The following is a 19588-nucleotide window of genomic DNA, read 5'->3' as shown; positions in this document are numbered from 1 at the left end:
TTGAATATGAGAGTACTAAATCTGGTTTACTGTCATGGGGTGCAAATCTCATGTTGAGTGATATTTGGTTTAAAATTAATTACAAGTTACAGAAGAGCACTGTAACATTTTATAAATGGATATAATTTGTTACAGTTGTCATTCTTTGTTTACTGATTGGTTCCTTCGTGGCTGAGCTGCACTGATATACCAAGTCTAATAGTACCAGTAACTGTTTAGTCCGTTGCATTTCATTGTGAAATGTTATTTGGTATACAGGACATATAGGATATGAACACTAAACTTAAAAATGGTAATTCCTTGCAGTTACCAAGTTGGTTTTGATCAAAACATATCTTAGAACTAAATTATAAACTAACATGAAATTGTGAGCTGAGCTGTAACTAGAATATGTAAACAGTACTTTCAAAATGCAATATATCTTGAATATTATTCTTGCATGATAGCTTTGGTTGCAATAGGAATTTTACTTTCTCATTTTTAGTGTGGAAAATTATATTTATATCTGCAGTGCCCATTCTTCTGTTACAAAGTTCACAATAGCTATAATAATGTGGAACAATTAAATTTATTTGTAATATTTTCACATGCATTTAATAACAGCACCCACACTAACAAAACTTGGTATTAGAATCAGTAGTAATGACTTACTCCCTTATGTTACCTCAAAATACAGAACATTTCAAGTGAACATATCAATTTAGCTAGGAAGTTGCTATGTTGAAACAAATTTAAATTTGAAAATATTGCCAATATGGAAGAGTAATTTGTCACTTTCATATTCCAAATTTATGAAATTAAGGCAGTTGAAGTTTGTTGTTCTTAAATGGCTGTCTTCTGGGTTGCTGCCTCCATCTTTATCCTGATGATGGAGGCAGCAAAGACCTCTGCAACATTAATAAACTTCCACCAGACTACAAGGTGCTACAACCCACAAGACAGCCATCTTTGTACTCACTGCCATGAGAATCTAAAATCACACTTTGTTGTTCTTCTTCTCATTGTTAGTGAAATATTTAGGCTTTTGGAATCAGTGGTACCAAAATAAACACTATTAATACAAATTGTTATCTTTCTATCCCCCTATCTGCACTGGAGAATGTGATACATGTATCATGAGTTTTCTTATTGATATGTTTATAATCAGGTTTTACTGTGGTTTTATTTTTATTATTTTGGTCAATGTGTGGTTCAATTTAAGTATTTAATTACAGTGTAACTTTATTTACAGAACTTCCATCACTCACACTCCCCCTCAGTTGATCTTCATTACCATCACAAACCGCGCCCCATGTTACCAGCTCATTCTCACCCTGGTTATCGAGGTAATGAGGAGATAATCTCTGTTGGTTATCACAGCTATGAAGGGGGAACATTTCCTCGCAAAAAAGAAAATCAGCGGATCAGGTAAGCTTTTGTAAATCCACACATCATTAGCATAATTTACACATGTACAATTTTATCAAATTCAGGGATCTGGTGATGTGGGAGTAACAGCATCAGAAAGTCAGCGTTCTGTCACATCTTTGTGGGTGAGGAGTACCAGGTTCTCATTACTGTAATCTGTAGATCCCCTTTGCTGGCCATTGTGTGTACACTGTGATTGAGAGTGGTGGTCTCCATCATGTAGTTGTCTCACCATTTCTAAGGTGGGCATAGCTGAAGAAGGTGACACAGAACATAACTGCAGGCGTTAGCAAAGAATTAAATTATTTGACAGTGTCTTCTGAATATAAAGAGGTGTCTTCTGAATATAAAGAGGTGTCTTTGGAATGCAATGTGTGTGTATAAAAATATATAAATATTTATGTCCTTGTACACATGATTGAATTTTTGAGGGGTTGAGGATGCTTACTTCCTTGCCTGTATTATTTGCACAGAATTTTAACTTACAGAGTGTCATAGGTCATCTGCCAAACCATGTATCCCATAAATGTAGGTCATTCATACCAGGACTGTAGAAACAGCATTGTGACAAAATTGTCATCATGTGGAGGCAGTGGCTGGTAGGGATAGGTCATAATTGGTGGCTAATGTTGCTTGGCTCATTCTCAGTGCTGCATAATGTTTTTAAAACTACTTTTATAAGTCTGGTGTGTATCCAGCATTAGTTTTCGTGCTTCCATATGTGTTTAAATTTATGTATTAAACATTCCATCATGAGTAAACAAGACAGTACTTAAAATTATTTGTTGAAAAATTTTCTGCCGGCAGGCCACTTAACTGCCAGTCTGCAAGATCCTATAGTGACATTACAAGTACTCGACAAGTGGATGATTTTAACATATTATGAAGGTGACTCATATGCCTTTTTAATTATTGTAAAGAAACATCCATACTTTCATGCTTATTTTCACATTCTTTGTTGACTGGCACATTGACTATACACAAAAAACACACACACAAATACATAAATTGAACTATGCACTTTTAGCATTTTGTTTAAAGCAGATATGCAGTAAAACCTCCATATAGTAATTATTGGCTTTATCGTGTGAAAGTTACTGTGGAGAGGTTCTAGACTATATATTACAATAAAATCTTCAATGGTTACCTCTGTGAGCGACAGTGCACTTGAACACTAAACTGTGGTGAACATGAAGGAAATTTTTCTTTGACATGAAGGGCCTGTGACTGTAGAAATTAAACAATGTAAAAGGGGAAATTTTAAATTTATGAACTTTACAGTAATATAACATGTTGTATTGTTTTTCATCTGAACCCATACTTTCTTAAAGTATGTATATTCTTGTTCAAAAGATAGAGGTTTTACTGTGTTTGAATATAAGTTTTAATTGTAGGAAGGGTTTGTTATAGAATTTGTATGTTTCAATCTGCAGTTATATACTTGAAAGGCAATGATTAGGTTAAATTATTTAGATTAAGAAAATTTATTGTTGTCACTAGATGCTGACAGCTGTATGTTGTGTGCTATGTCTGTCAGTGTCAAGTTTTAATATAGATTGTCAAAATCTTTGAACAGAAATTGCACTTTATAGAGAAATATATAGCTTACTGTCGTTTGCACAAGTGTTGATCATGTTGCAGTCTAATAATAATGCTTATCTCGTAAAATCCATGTCCTTCATAGAATGTCTGGTAAGATAAAATATATCAATTTTAGTCTGTTTGAATACAGAATTGTAATTTGTATTCATAATTAACAGAATTCTGAAAGTAATTGAAATGATTGTGGCTGATGGGTAGGAAACTATTATATGCTGTTATGCTTTAAAGATGATGATGATATATATATATTTTTTGTTTGTTTGTTGAAGTCCTTATGTTTGAAACCATCGTTACTGTTTAAATGACAACATAACCTAACTGATAATGAAGTTATTTCTGTTCTGTCCCATTTATTTCTATATGTTCAAATAATGTGTGTTTATCTTACCAGGTTGTTAATTATATGTATAGAAATATTTACTTACACATGCATGTGCATATATGTGTCCATGACCATAAAGAAGTTGTAACTGTGCCAGGAAAGAAACATTACAGTATACCACACAGTAATCTTTTCAGGTATCCAATTTATTATTGCTTGGAACTTGCTGTCTAGAAGTCCCAGTTTTCCTTACTGTGCCTCTGTGCGGTTTTTGTGCTGAATATTGACTTTCAAGTTATCCTGTACTACTGAGAACAGATATAACACTAATATTTACTGTTGCATTTGCCCTTGCCAGATGCAAGGAAGTTTGAGGTGCTGTCTGGTCACTGACATATGACAAATATTGACTCACAAGTTCTGTGAAGGCCAGTGGTATGTGTTAGTAGTGTCTTTGTATTGCTAAAGTAACCAATTTGAGGACAGGCAAATTGATATTACTTCACAACATGCAACATCGTTATAATACCCAGACATATGTAGAAACAACTGTAATATTGTTTCAGTACCATTCACATCTTGTTATGTCATTTTGACTGGTTGTTAATGCCAGTACTGATAGTAGCTTGCATTCATCCTGTCAAAATAGTAATGTGTGTGTGATACTGAGGGAGCAGTCAGTGGCTATTTGTTGTGTGATAAGATTGTTATGTGGTGAGTTAAAACAACCACCACCAGTCTTTAACGCTGTAGCATTTTCTCACAGCTTTCATAGTTTCATATCACTATTTTTCATAGAAATTCGGATGTTTTGCATGATGGTTTTGTTTAGGAACATTTTAGTTTTACATTTAGAAGACCAAGGAAGCAAGATAAAGTTTTGCATAGACATATTAGATATTTTATTGTTTTTAAGGGTATTTAATTATTTAAAGCAAGAGGAAGAGAATTGTGGTCCTGCACGCAGTGTTGCCAAGTGATAGGAATGACCTGCTGGTTTCTAGTATTACATACATGCATTCAAGTTCAAGTGGAATATCTTGCAGTAGTGCAGCCTTGTATTACTTTCAGCATGACAAGTGGCCAATATTTTGAATTCTAGTATAGACATGTGAAATTAGGCATGGTAGGAGATATGTCTGTAAATTTAGTATTTATGTGATTTTTCCTTGCCTTTTGATGATGCCAAATTAATGCTCTTTCTTTCTCCCGAATAGAATCCCTTCTAACCCAAGTGTAACTAGCAAGAGTAGTGCAGGAAAGGTGTCAACAGGAAGCATTGAAAGGACATCAGATCGAGGAAGCCCAATGCCAACATTTCATGTGGAAGTGCTAAGTCCTGGGCACAGGGAAAACAAACGCAACTCTCTACCAGACTACTGCTTTTCACAGAAGTGGGTGAATCATGCCAATTCAGATATTCTGTATTTATTATTTTTATGTAGTATGTTTTCAGTGAAGTTAACATACAAACATCAGGTACATTGCATTCATATATCATAATTTTAATATGTAGGTACAAACGTAAAGGTATAAAGTATAGCCAAAATTTTAAATGTTGTTTGTTTCTCTAATGAAGAAGACCAGGTTGTATTAATATGATATCAGAAGGAAAGACAAGGATAATGCATGGATATTTATGATGATGTGGACATGTAGAAAGTGTGGAAAAATGTAAATGTAGACAACCGAACTAATTAATTAGACACAAACAGGATAAAAATGTCAAAGAACAGTTGTGTTTTCAGGGAATCTGTCAAGTAATGGAAGAAAAGAATTCAAGACTGTATATAGAATGTTGTTTCCTCTTTCTGCCATACAGACCATCACCTGGTGAGTTACGCCGAGTGCACATAGACAAATCGGTTGAACCATTGGGCATCCAGATCTCTTGTTTGGAAAGTGGGGGTGTATTTGTTTCGACAGTGAGTGAGCATAGTTTGGCATCACAGGTTGGCTTGCAGGTGAGCATGAACTGGTCAATGAGGGTTTCATTGAAAAGGACCAAATCTGTTTCCAAACAAGTAGATTTTGTGTCATGACAATGCACCTTTCTTCATTGTTCTTTTTGTAAACCTTTATTATACAGTAATAGGGGATTTAAACTCCCATGCTGGATTTAATTTCAGGGTTAACAGTTTAGCAGTATGCTAGTATAGCTGTATCATAATTAAGCAGTGATACACAGGTGATCAGGCTAAGAAATAAATATTACTGTGAATCTTTTGCCATACATGCCAGATTTGACCTCTTGTGTTTTTAAAACTAAAACTCCACTTGAATAGATCTAATTTTGAATAATTTTAAAACATTTGGAGCAATGTGATGAAAACTCTGGAATAACCTTCTGAAAATTATTTACAGCAATGATTCCAGGCATGGCTTAGATAGTGAAATGCACAAAGAAAGTCAGAAACAAATACCTTGAAGGTGACAATACATTGTGTACCTCATACATTTCATTGATTTATATTGCTGTGTACATTGTATAGAATTTGTTGTACTGGTATCTTAGGTGCTCTGAAAGTAGGCATTCTTTATTGGGTAGCCTTTCTGGCTTCTCAGACTGGTCACAATCAGTTATATCTCAAAGAATTTACAGTATAGAATTAATTTATACTTAAAAATAAAATTCCAAGATGTTTTTGATGCTATTGCCAACTATGAGGGTATGATACTTTTTTATAGTCAGAAAACTTTAGTCTAGCCTGTATACAGTGTTAACCTTATGGATGTGCCATATGGACTTATGGGTAGATACCAACATTTCAGAGTAACATACAGCCTCTGTCTTCAGCCCTGAAGATGGAGGTATTATGTCCCTCCGAAACGTTTGTATCTGCCTACATATTCACATGGAATTGAAGCTGACAAGCTCAAAATTGACATCTTCACTGCTGTGAGAATCTCATTTTGACTAGGTTATTCAATTTGTTTATACTTAACTGATTTTATACTCTTCATTGGTGGATATAAAATGTCATAGTGAACAGGACATGGGAGGTCTCACAGTAAAATGTGTTATAATTTACAGGTTGGAGATCAACTTCTTGAAGTTTGTGGTATTAACATGCGAAGTGCAACATATCAACTGGCAGCCAATGTTCTGCGGCAGTGTGGTAACTCTATAACAATGTTGGTGCAGTACAGCCCCGACAGTAAGTGGGAGATTTTTTTGCATAGTGCATTAAACTATCACTGTTGTTTAGGAATTCATTAACTATGTAAAGTTCTATAAAATATGATCCAAATACAGAATTGCATCTTAAAGTGCAAGATCTTACAGACTTGATTACATATCTGTTTAGACTTAAACATTGTGTAAATATGTGAATATTTAAATTTGTTAAGTTTGTATTTTAAAAAAATGATTTATCAGAATGACATTGTATACCACAGCATTTATTATAATTGTGTGAACTGTGTTGTAGCAGCTTTCAGTCTGTCTGTAAGTGTGGTGTTCAGCTTGATGCTGTTGCCATGAAGGTTCCTAGTTCTTCAGTGATTTGAAAACAGTAGAATATTCAGTTTATTTAAAAGCTGTCTTTGTCTAAGTTTATTTTAATTTTAAAATGTATATTAATTTAGATGGCTATCGTATGTGTTGTTGTGACATGTGGGCTTGTAGAAGTTTACCAGCATTTCAGAGTAATGAACGTATATATGCAATGTATATTCACAAATTTTGTATATGTTCTTGTTTTAATTTCTTGTAGAATATCATGAATTGGAGGGGTCAGTGAGTTCAAGTAGTGAAGAAGGACCATCCAGATCTGGATCTCCAACTCCATGTAACTCTCCAAAAACACCTCGCAAACCAGCACCTCTCCAGCTGGAGAAACTGTCCCCCTCATCCATATCAAGTCTACGAGGGGCTCCACAGTCTTCACATGGAACTCTCACTCGCAGCCAGATAGCACAAGCTGTGTCCACTCTCCAAAGACAAAATGCTACTGTGAGGTAAGTGAGAATTTAAAGGGGGACCATGCAAAGTGAGATTTATAAGCTTCAATGAATTTATGATCACTCAAAAACTTTGTTTTATTCACACAAGTGTACAGAATTAATGTATATAAAAGGATCTCTGGCTGTCCACATGTTTAATCTTCAAGATTTTGGTTAAATTTGATATTGAGGGCATACTGTAAGTTGTCAGGTGATTTTGATATCAAACTTTATTAATTTATATCAGTGGCTCATAACAAAAAAACTGGCAAAATATAGACCCCATTAATATACAAACTTTAATTTAGAACACTTATTTGGTAATGTGAACATTTAATTAAATGCAAGGAAAAATAATATCTGACCCTGTGCATTGATATTTGTTGCATTATTAGCTTTGAAGTAATAGTAAATGAAGGATAATGTTGTATCCAAAATGTCAATACATGCAATTTTAAAATATGTTTACTTTCATGTTTTAAGATAGCATATAGGTAGTAGTAGTTATCTACATACCATGCATCATGTAATTTTTGCTTAAATTTATGTTGTCCCTGGTTAAGTTCTGCTTAGTGATAGACTATCCTAATAAGAGGATTTCATGGGGTTTAATGGTCACCTTAACAAAAATGTGATTAAAACACGGAGTTGCTACAAGTGGCTTCGTTTGCTTACAGGAGTCCAGAAGATCCTAATAAGTCACCTGTTCATGATCAGCGGTTTCTCTTCATTGAGACTAGAAAATGCAGCAACCTCGGTATCAGTTTGGTTGGAGGGAATGCAGTAGGGATCTTTGTGCATAGTGTTCAGCCTGATTCCTTGGCTTACAACTCAGGATTGAGGTAAGAACTTGAAATAATCCTGTGAGTATCCAGGAAGATACTTTTCTCGTCACATTGCTTGAAGTACCATATTTACAATGTTCTTGGCTGTTTTCTGAAACATATTTTGGCTGCGATTTTTGCACTTTTACGCCCTTTACTTTGTCACTGGCAGTATGCTAAAGATAATGGTGACATTTCCACTTATTTATTATGTGGCATATTTGCAGAACTGGTGATCAAATACTAGAGTACAATGGAACAGACTTGCGACATGCTACTGCTGAGGAGGCAGCATATGAACTTGCAAAACCTGCTGATAAAGTGACAGTGCTCGCACAGTACAATATGGACCGTAAGTAATTATTAGTATTCTGCCAATTGTTTAATAACATTCATATTTGCAGGTGGTTTAATAATCAGTGAAATTTAGTTTGTCATGTCCATCATGTTAGGAATGCTTTTGCAAATGCTACCACAGTGCCCATATTGTGGAAATCAAAGGATGATATGATGATCTAGACACATGTAACTAGAATTGAGAAGCAAAAAAATGCATATAATGGGGAAGCTTATTAAAGAAATGGTGATGAACCTTTTCATTCCATAAAAGTCAGGGAATTTTTTGCCAAGCTGTGCATACTGTCAGCTTCTAATGAAAGACTGTACTGCAAGTACTTAGTTAACCTCTTTGAAAGTGGTCAGCTGGAAGAAAATGGGAAGATATTGACTGTTAGAGAGATGGGGTTTAATAATGTGAAGTGATTCATGGTTTGTTTGGTAAGCATCTGGGTACCATTTGTTACTCTGAAGTAAAGCTTTCGCCATGGCAGTGTGGGCCCATGTAGAAGTCCAATGGCAATGAATCTGTGGGTAGAAATCATTTGAAACATATTTGTTGAGACTCTTTATTATGTTGAATTAAATCCTTATATTTTTGACAAGATTCGTATGTCTCCGCACCAAGTTAATCTTCACTGCTACAATCAAAAGTTTTTCTCATAAGTAACAGACAGTAGCCTGCACACTGTTCATGCTTATTACAAAGAATCATTGCTGTTGCAGGTTATAATGAAGTTAAGGACAAACCAGGAGACAGTTTTTATATACGCACTATGTTTGATCGTGTTGGAGATCTTGGTGATTCGTTACAACTTCGATTTCGCAAAGATGATGTCCTTTATGTTGATAACACCATGTTTAATGGAGTGCCAGGGCACTGGAGGACCTGGTTAGTAGATGAAGATGGTCATCGGCAGCAGTGTGGAATTATACCTAGCAAGTACAAGTAAGTGATAAACTGTTTTTGCTCTGGGAAGAACATCAGTTACAAGTGTTGTAATACAAAGTGCTCAGGTATATATTCGAACACAAAAGAGATAAAGGGAGAACTGGTTGATATTACATGGTGAGGGACTTTATAATTAATATAACACATGAAATATTATAAGCATTGTCTCTTAACAAGGTTATATTTGGCTGAACAAGTATCTAGGATGGGGAACAAGAAATGCATAGAGTTCTTGATGGAGAAACGTCTTGATTACAGTCAGCGTCAAAGGCCAAGGAAGAAATGAGAGGATAATCTAAAACTGAACCGTGTTGAGGTAGGGTTTGGAGTGTTTGATTGTATTTAATCTTGGTTGTGTTCTCCATACAAGCTACTAAGAGCCTGTGGTATCTGCAAGAGGTAAAGCCATAAAACATACAGCATTTATTCCTCACCATAATTAAAAATACAATCAAAATCTTGACATTAATAATAGGTGTGTGCACTGTCATTTTGAAGTCCATGCTGAAGACTGATCCATGAAAAGTTTACAAGCTCCAACCTCAAACTTTTGCTTTGTTCTTAATACGTGGCTTAACTATACTATTTAATGTTATTGAACAAAATAAATCTGTGGTGGAAACAGTGCATACATTTAGAAAAGCTAAAAATTTAATTTGTATAAGTATTTAGAATTCATGCTATACTACATATGAATTTCTAACAAAAGCAGTTTTATGTTTTCTCTGTTTAATCTAACTAGTTATCACAAATTTTTTAAGGTTTGATCCAAGCCAGAGCCATATAAAATTTTGACCTCATCTTACAGCACCTATGTAGATCATAGTGATGATGCCGATGACAATTATGATGATGTTGGCCACAGTATAGTAATATAGTTGATGATATTTTTCCCATAGGGTAGAAGAAGAGTTACTTTTGCGCCGCAGTTTGGGTGACTTGGAGGCTGATGCAAGGCGTGGCTCCACATCAGCAAGACGTAGTTTTTTTCGTCGGAAAAAACACCAACGCAGCTCATCTAGAGACTCAAAGGAACTAGCAAGTTTTTCTAACATTAACCTTGGGTGGTACAGTGATTCTGGAACTCTGAATGAGGAGGTGGCTCTTTGCTCATATCAGCGTGTTGAAAGGCTCGACTGTAAGTGCAGGATTTTATGCTTCTTTTATTTTGTAAAACATAGGAGTTTTGTCTGAAACCTTTTCTGACTCCAACATCATTGATTGGGTTGTTCTTGAAAGCTGCCACAGCTTTTCTCCAGAAGGGCTGTTCTCTTTGTGGTTAGTTTTAAACTTTACTTTTGACTGTGAAAGCTAGCTGTATGTACTATCTGCTTTAATGTTCAGTAGCTCTGTATTTTGCCCATAGAGTTTATATTTTATCTTTGTAATGGTAATGGGTTTAAATATTATTTAGATGAGCTTCAGATTCGAAGGATTAATTCTCTCTCTCTCTCTTTTCTAGATCCAGTATTTAGGCCAGTCCTTATAATTGGGCCTCTTGCCGAGTGTGTCACGGAAAAACTCATCCAGGATTTTCCTGACAAGTTCACCCGTTGTGTCCCTGAAGTAATGCACCGCCCTTTGAACATAATGGAGAAAGGAATATCAGAAAACATCTTTGTGGACTTCAGAAAAAAAGGCAATACCTTTGAGTGCACTACTGTTACAGCTGTGAAAGAAATCTGTGATAAGGTAACCGATCTCATTCACTCATTTGTTCTGAGACAATCAGTTATTATTTTAACCTAGAAATACATAACGGTTCTTTTAACTCTTTTACTTCCCTCAATTCAAGGGAGTGTAGCAGTTGGGTAGAAGCACCACATGCCAAAGTTGGGAATCTAAATATTTTCAAACCTACTGGAAAACTCCGACATTAACCCTTGCACTACTGAGCCTGTTGTTAATGTGCAAGAATAGCTAGGCAGTTTCTTGTAAACTATGTAACACAAGGAAGACATTGCATGCCCATTTTAGGAACAAATAACGTTAAAATTTACTGCATAATGTACATATGAATTACATACAGTGAAAAAACAGCTTCAAACATTTGTAGATTATTGTAGCTGACCTAGAACTTTCCTTGCTGGCAGGGAAAGGATTAATGAAATCATTCATTCTCTTTACCAATGAAAGAATAATTTGCTTAATTCAGTTAATTTTTGACATTGCTGAACAAGTGAACATTTTATGTGCATTTTTGAAACCATTTATTACTTTTTTCATATGAGTGCTAAGTCATCTGCCCAAACTACTTGACCAACTTTGATGTAATTCATTAAGCTAGACCTGTACTAACCATTTTGGTATTTTTTCAGTCTAAATTATTTTAAAGGCCTGTATTTTCTGAATATTTTAACATATTTTAATAAACCTTTATGCATATGACAGTTGTGTACATTGCAAATATCTTAGTATAAAGAGGTCACAGTGTTACGGACTTTATTAATCAGAAATTATAAGGTTGGCTTGAATTGTGTAATCAGAAAGAAAATGTGATCATTTACAGTCATGTACACAGAGGCTGTATTATGCGGATGTTTATTTTAATTCCAGAATAGCCATTGTATTTTAGACATCAGTCTAGCTTCAGTTGAGAGACTCCATCGTCACCAAATTTATCCTATAGTGTTGCTAATCAAGTTCAAATCAACAAAACAAATAAAAGAGGTGAAGGATACTCGCTATTCTATGGAGAAAGTCTCAGCTAAGGCAGCCAAAGAAATGTACGAACATGCCTCTAAGTTGGAGTCTGAATACCGACATTACATTTCAGGTAACAATTATTCTTTCCACTCCTTATCTTTGAACTTTCTAGGTGTTCTTCATCCTGTAGCGTGAGTCAAGAACACTTTATGGGTTTGTCTGTGTCTGTATGTTAGTCTTTCACATTTATTGTAAGAAATTTGTTGACATTTTATTCATGATTACTGGCTCCATTATCAGGACCCACTCAACAAATCAGTATGTATTCAAATATATTTAATTTAAAGACTGTAATTCCATTAGCATTTACCATTTATTAGCTGTGTGTCAGAGCCCAGCAGGCTGTGCAGTGCCCCAGTATACTGGTAAAACCACTAACTACAGAGTTAAGTTTGGTTTTATGTCTGCTAGTATAGTAGTTCAAGTCTCCGATTCTCATTTAGTATTTGTTAAGTTGTTAAATAATGTAATTCACAGTTCTGTTAACTGTCGCTGTTGCCTCTGCCCTCTTCACAGTTGTGTACCACAGTTTCCTTTATCATCCCATGCCTCCCATCCCCTTCTAGCAGTTGTCCTTTTCTGCCCTATCCTAATATACAAATCCCTTCCTTCCTACATCTGAAGGAGGAGCTCAGACATCCCATCTTATATGGTTTCCATATTTACACTGTATTTATTTTGTTGCAGCTGTGATCCCTGCAGGGGTAAATGTGGCATACATGTGCACACAGGTCAAAGTTGCTGTTGATCAGGAACAGAAAAAAACTCTTTGGGTCCCCTGTGGTTCAATGTGACAGTCAGGATCTTTCTCGGGTTCTGCCGGGAAATGTATTACTGCACTAGATATTCACAGATGGCAGTCCTTATAGCTTTCTTCACAGGGTGCAGTGTATATAGTTTGCAAAAGGAGTACCGTCACATAGGCTGTAGGGTTGTGTCCTCATAAAGAAACATGTGAAAGCATAAGTCTGTTGTGGTGGCACTATTTCTTTCTTAAACTGACCAGATGCAATGTTAAAGATCTTACAGGATACTGGTTTTACTCAATTAAATTACAATCTTATATTTAAGATAAAATTAAAGATTTCACAGAAAAATAATGTAACATGTTTCTGTCTGAATATTTCAGGTGGAAACACTTAACATGATAGTTTCTAGTCATGAAGACATAAACAAAAGAAGCATTACCTTAAGGCACATTACACCATTATCGTCCACTGTCACTTTCTACTCTGCTGTTTGAGTAATTTTGAAAAAAAATTAATACCAACTGGGAGGATAGGATACTGACTTTGACTTTTGGTAAGTGTAAGTTGAAACTAAGAGTTCTGAAGGTAATTTAGGTTCCACTATTTAACCTGCCACATGTTCCACCAATTTTACTCTTATTTATTATTGCTGATGCAAATAATCTTGGAGCATTTTAAAATAAATTGGTGTCAGTATTATTTTTTTACAGGAAGTGCCAAAATAATATGAATTTTCTCTATACCCTGCACCCTTGAATAAGCCGTTTCCCGTTTTTCAATAATTAAAAAAAATTAGGGGTAACTTTAATAAGTATTAAAATATAAATTTATAGTATAATTTTACATAATGTCTATGCATGGTACAGTTTAATTCTTTACAGGGTGATATCTGCAGCACAGAAATGGTGCTTGTTAACATCTGAACTTTGTTACTTCGCACAGTTTGAATATTACTTTCTCATAGCAAACATAACTATGTGATGTCAAGACAATAATTACTTAACAAGTATTTCATCTCAGTTTTTTCATAATTTATCAGCTGAGCTCATCTAATAAGGGTCAATGACCCATAAATAATTATGCTACATGCCATTGAGCTCATAAGATATGCCACACTTCTTAAAGCTCCTTTCAGCCAGTATGGGCAAAATGCATGCCATTACACTTTTTATTTGCACAGAGCCACTCGGTTTTCTGACTATTCGACTTTCCTTATTGGTGTGGGGCTTCCTGTCATCATCCATCAGATGTATTGTTCTCTCAGTATGGCTTTAAATGAGTGATTTATATGAACATCCAGTGGTTGCAGTGTTGATGGTAGTCTACAAGGGATGATGATTTGTATTTCTGCTTTTGAGGTTATTTTTTGTTATTACTATAGTTGTTATTTCTTCTGTTATATGGCCACAGTACCTCACAGGTTAATATTCATTTGTACACTCATGCATTGTAGCTGTGCATGGCTTGGCAATGGGTGTTCGAGTTAAGAGGAAGCTTTGTTGCCATCCTCATCACAAATAAGCCACATGCTGTAGTGTTTGGTTACCTTCCATTTTTTTAGAAAAAAGTGTGTGCAAGTATTACAAAAGAAATGGTATATATGAAATGTTTACATTCAGTGCAAGTGCAAACATGGTACAGTAGAGCACCGATTATCCAGGGCCCAGTTTTCTATTGAGTGGATTATCCTTGGTCTCAGATGTCTTTAATGTGTAATTATATTTTTCTTAACTAATTACAACACTGTCTTATATTGAGTGGAACTCGACTCATCACTTCCATTTAAAAGTTTTTTATATATGTTTTGCAATGTGAATATGTATGTTTCTATGTACAAGTTCCTATTTTTCTTATATGGATGATGATAATTCTAATAAAATATGATTTGCATAACCATGTTTTTCGATTATCTGGGCTCCTGCTTCCCCAAGTTACCATTGATAATTGGCACTCTACTGTACTTAAGAGTTAGGACACTAGAACTTCCTCTTCCATTTATCTCATTTCAACATTTATCATTAGAACTGAAAAAGTTTAGGATTACCAGGTACAGAAGTGACAGTTGCATGGACAGTATTGTTATATCAGAAAGATGGGACATACAGCTTTCCAGTGTTTTGAATTATCAGTACATATTTGTTAATAATTGAATGATGTAAATAACTACAGAACTGAAAACATTGCAAACTGGCTTCCATCTGTGAGTTCACTTCAGAAGATTTAAAAACTTTTTCCAAATGTACAGCTAATCTCTTTCCTCGTAAGAAGTATCCTTGCAAAGTAAATAAAAATGTAAGTGACCTGCTGTATAAATCTAGTCAACCCAGTTGCTGAGCTGAGGAAGTCATTAACCAAATATTTATTTATTTATTATTATTTTGAAATCTTTAAAGTTTTAAAGATATATGCCTGTGAAACACCAAATATGCTGTTTTCTCTGCTCATTAATATTCAAGGTTTAGCCACCCCAGATAACTGGGTTTTGAAAGGCTACTTTTTTATGTTATTGGATATATATCAGTTTTAAAGTTCAATAGTTTATTTTTCTCTTAGTTAACATGTTCATATTTTGGCCCAAAGTAATTGTCTTATAATTTAAATGGACACATCTGGAGATTCTGCAGGTGTGCCGGTACTCCGTATTGTAGCCTATATATACTAGTGTTGTCTCTACCAAGAGGCAGGAAGATGTACAGTTGTTTGAGGTATTGGGTATGTATATATGGTCTGGGGAGATTATGTGCTTAATGTTGAAAAAGTCTAGTATATTCTTTAATTGCAAGATGCACTCTTGCTTTTATTGATAGGGTACTATAAAATGCAAATAACTAAGCTCTTTCATCATCATGAAATATGTCACATATTACAAAGAAATATCTTAAATCAGTAGTTATTATGGAGCATAAAATATCTTGTGTTAAGTGAGAATTTTGGTTGCCGTGCTTGCATTTTGTTATACAGTGGATGTTATCGATAGGTATGTTCACAGTTTGAGTGAATATTTGTGTTCTCTGTAGTTATATCTTTATAATGGCATAAAAATAAGTCATGCTCTGTCTAAACTGTTGTCAGTTTTTGTTGCAAAACAGTGACAATAATTGAATTATAATAATGACTGTTTGTATTCATCTAAGCCTAGCAACTTCCTTAAAGGTTACCATATTGTTTATGTAGAGTTATGCGTATTAAACAATTGCCATTTAATGCTTGAAAGCTTTGGTTGTTGACTTGGATAAATTTGCCCCACTTGGCATTAGATGCCTGTAGGTCATGCACACTGTTCGAATATGAGCAGGCTGCAGAAATAATTTTATCTTTGGTTAAAGAGGTTTTTTTTAAGGTACTGAAACCAATCATAATCAGGCATACACAACAGAGGCTTGAATGAGGTGACTGTTCTTTTAGTAGACTGTATAAATACTTGTCAGAGAAGAAGAGGCAATTAGATGTGATAAGAGGGAAAGTGAGAGGGACTACCCATAAGCTTTTGAAATAAAAATTGCAAATATTGTAATCATCCAGTGATAAGCGAGCTCTATAGGATAATCAAGGTGCTCAAAAGCAGTTGTTACCGAAGAGTATTTATACACCCTGTTTAATATCTCATGTGTCTGTCTTCCTTAGAAACTGTTATTTATTTGAAAGGGTGGGTTGACAGTTGTGGAAATCACTGTCACTAAAACTTAATTGCTTATGTTGTTAATAAACTGTATGTACCATACACCAAATACTTAATTACACTTTATAAAGAAAATAAATTTGTAAAACTAATTTTATGGATTTTATATGTTTAAAAGTATGTTAAAGGAGATACAGCCCTGTGCATTAATGATAGTATGAAACCATGAAATTTCTTTTAAGTGTCTATAGAAAGATTTCTTTTTTCCTTGGCAGCTTTTCTTTTAATTTTTGGCACAATGCAAATTAACACTAGCAGTCAGTTTTTTAAATATAAAATGGAGATTTTAACTTTTGATATCAGTATAGGTACAGGTTTAGTATCAAGTTTATATTAGGGTATGAATGGTGGTGGTAGTCATATGTTATTACTTGTCTCAATACTGTGTGTCGTGTAACTGTTCTCTGACTACCATTACCAGAATTAGTCTTTCAAACTTTATTGAAAGGGCTCTTGAAACCCACTTCCTAGTACATGGAATAGTCCATTCATCGGTGGAGGGGTATAGGTTCTGCTTTATGTAGTATTTTGAACTGATCAGATAGCACAAAGATTCAGATGATATTATTATACACATTTGTTAGATTTTCTACACTGCATGACTCTACCACTTAAGATTATAAGCTATAAGAGAGGACATATTCCTATAGTTTCTTAATATGTATATTTGAAAAAATGAAATGCAATACAATTAAACATGGGACTAAGGAATTGACCTGCCTTGTTAAGACTGACATTGCTAGAAAGTTGAAGGCACTTGCAATTTTGTTATAAAATGATGTTAAACTCAATATAGACATCATTTTCCTTCCTATACAAATATTTATACATATTCACATACACAGAATAGATTTCACTTTTGCTTATTGTATAGGATGTTTTCTGTATGTTGGTTGTAGTATCAAATGAGCAGAATATAATTTATTAATCCTGATGTGTGGATGTTGTAAGTATTAATATACAGTATTGTGGTTGTAAGTCAGTCACGGTAGACACTGTAAATAATATGTTTAAATGTATGTGATAGAACAAATCACTTTTCCATGTATAGCAAGTGGAATTTAATAAATACTGGAGAGGAGTCAATACAGTTTGTCAAAAATTTATTTTAATTTTTTTGATAGCATGCCATGAATCCATTTTTACCTTCTGTGAAATAGGGAATCCTGATAAATAAAAATGTATGGATACACTCACTAACCTAAGTAAATGTTAAAATGGAGTTTTCTGTACTGGGTTTAAGGTATTCAGTAATCTCCCCACTGTAAAAAGTCTGAATCACATTATAAAGAAGTTTAAACCAATATTAAAGAGTATATTTATCTCACTCACTCTATTCCATAGAATTTACCTTAGCCAAAAATTCTTAGCTATTATAAAGATATGTAAGCAATAGTGGTGGTGATTTCTTGTGTAATTATTGTTGCGGTAGTACTGTAGTTGACTGTAAATCTGATAACTATGAAATTAATAATTGTATTAGAAACGAGTATTTCTGCTGTGACCTTGCACGTCCTTGGCTTGGGCTTATGAAGGATCTATGGAATGTAAGTAAATTCTATTCTATTTTAAAAATTAACAGCAAAAGATTAGGAGCCGGCGTAGCTCAGTCAGTACAGTGACTGGCTACGGACTGGGCGACTGGGGTTTGATCCCCGACGGGGGCAGAGGATTTTTCCTCTAGCCTCTGTGTCCAGACCGGCTCTGGGGCCCACCCAGCCTCCTATTCAATGGGTACCAGGGTCCTTTCCCGGGGGTAAAGCACGGCTGGGGTGTGATGCTGACAACTCACCCCCATCTAGTGCCGAGGTCAAGAATGAGTAGGAGCTATACCTCCACTCCCCCCAAGCGCCTACATGGCGTATAGTGGGACAGCTTTACTTTTTTACAGCAAAAGATGAGGTCAATATTTTTAGAGCAACTTACATGAATTTTAATGCTTGAAATGTCAGGATTCTATATAGGTGAGGCAAACAGCAGTGGCATCAGAAAAGCAAAACTTTGGTTTAGTGGGAGAGCAGGTCAAATTGGACAAGGTCAAAAATTTGCCAGAGCAGCCTTGCGTGGTTGAAAGAACTGGGCATGAATCACAATGTATTTCAATTGTCTAAAACATGTAATAAAATGCTTTTAAAAATTGTCATCAAAGTTAAAATAATTGCCCCTTTAATAACAGAGCAAATAATTTCATGTTGTTTGCCTTAAACTACAGTGCATAATTTCTCAAACTATATAAAGGATGTACTCTATAACATATTTTCAGGGAGGTTGGGGGTTCACAGTCCTTTGCCCGTAGACAATGTCAGATGTGTTTCACATCGCTCTAAAAGAAGTGCCACAGTGGTTTCTATGTACTTAAAAGAGCATGTCATAGTAATTTTGTGAACGCCAATATATGTAAAGCAAGTTTTGTATTTATATTTAAAATTCTGAGGTTTATGTATATTAATTTGTAAAATTATTTTTCATACTTGTATTGCAGAATCTGAAATTTATGTACATTGATATGTGAAATACGTTCTTGTACTTGTGTTGAAAGTTCTGAAGTGTATGTATATTGTATGAAATGACATGTTCTACATCCTTTGGTTGATTCCTAATAAGGATCTATGGAATGTAAATAAACTCTACTCTAATCTACCGTTTTGTAAGGCTGCAAAATATTATATAGTGTTTGAGAACAAGGTGCTGATGAGATTATTTATATCCACCTGGGAAGACACTACCGGAGGCTTGAGATACCACATGAGCAGCTTCATTTATTATGTTAATGAAATCAGTGAACATAAAATGCAGGATGCATGGTAGAGATGTGAGATGGATTCGGAATTTTACTTTAAGGCCTAAACATTAAATATCACATGGGAGACTCTGGTGTGGTGTAAAATTAAAATAAAATAATGCATAAGGGTGAAGAATGGATTTATTTAGCTTACGATATGGAGCACTACTTCTTATTGTCCCGGAAATGGACGTCCAAATTGCCTTATAGGATGAAAACTACCTGTCCAGATGAGTTACAATTTATGCCATTTATTAAAAATTCTAAATATTATTAATTACATG

General features: G+C 34.7%; 1 protein-coding gene and 1 long non-coding RNA gene across 4 annotated transcripts in view; one reads left to right on the top strand and one right to left on the bottom strand.

Moving 5' to 3' along the window:
• Nucleotides 1-17608, top strand: part of Dlg5 (MAGUK family member discs large 5) — a 29051-nt gene extending 11443 nt beyond the window's left edge. For all 3 annotated transcript variants that reach the window (XM_087358509.1, XM_087358506.1, XM_087358507.1), the window contains 12 exons: nt 1232-1407; nt 4549-4725; nt 5154-5295; nt 6366-6489; nt 7048-7291; nt 7954-8118; nt 8328-8452; nt 9163-9385; nt 10288-10526; nt 10851-11080; nt 11945-12164; nt 12782-17608. In XM_087358509.1, coding sequence (XP_087214635.1) covers nt 1232-1407; nt 4549-4725; nt 5154-5295; nt 6366-6489; nt 7048-7291; nt 7954-8118; nt 8328-8452; nt 9163-9385; nt 10288-10526; nt 10851-11080; nt 11945-12164; nt 12782-12888 — 2172 coding nt within the window. In that variant the 3' untranslated portion in view covers nt 12889-17608. The remainder of the gene's footprint in view (nt 1-1231; nt 1408-4548; nt 4726-5153; nt 5296-6365; nt 6490-7047; nt 7292-7953; nt 8119-8327; nt 8453-9162; nt 9386-10287; nt 10527-10850; nt 11081-11944; nt 12165-12781) is intronic.
• Nucleotides 9797-19532, bottom strand: LOC110830428 (uncharacterized). The gene is made up of 2 exons (XR_002543241.2): nt 19459-19532; nt 9797-10967 (listed from the first exon to the last, which is right to left on the bottom strand). It is a non-coding gene; the product is annotated as an uncharacterized LOC110830428 (long non-coding RNA).
• Between the last annotated feature and the right edge of the window lie 56 nt (nt 19533-19588).

This window comes from Zootermopsis nevadensis, unplaced genomic scaffold, assembly GCF_977971745.1.
Source record: "Zootermopsis nevadensis isolate Lab colony 2312 unplaced genomic scaffold, Znev_1.0 Znev_ptg000030l, whole genome shotgun sequence".
Classification (NCBI taxonomy): Eukaryota; Metazoa; Arthropoda; class Insecta; order Blattodea; family Termopsidae; genus Zootermopsis; species Zootermopsis nevadensis.
Note: the sequence above shows the minus strand (reverse complement) of the source record. Positions and strands in the feature narration are given on the sequence as shown.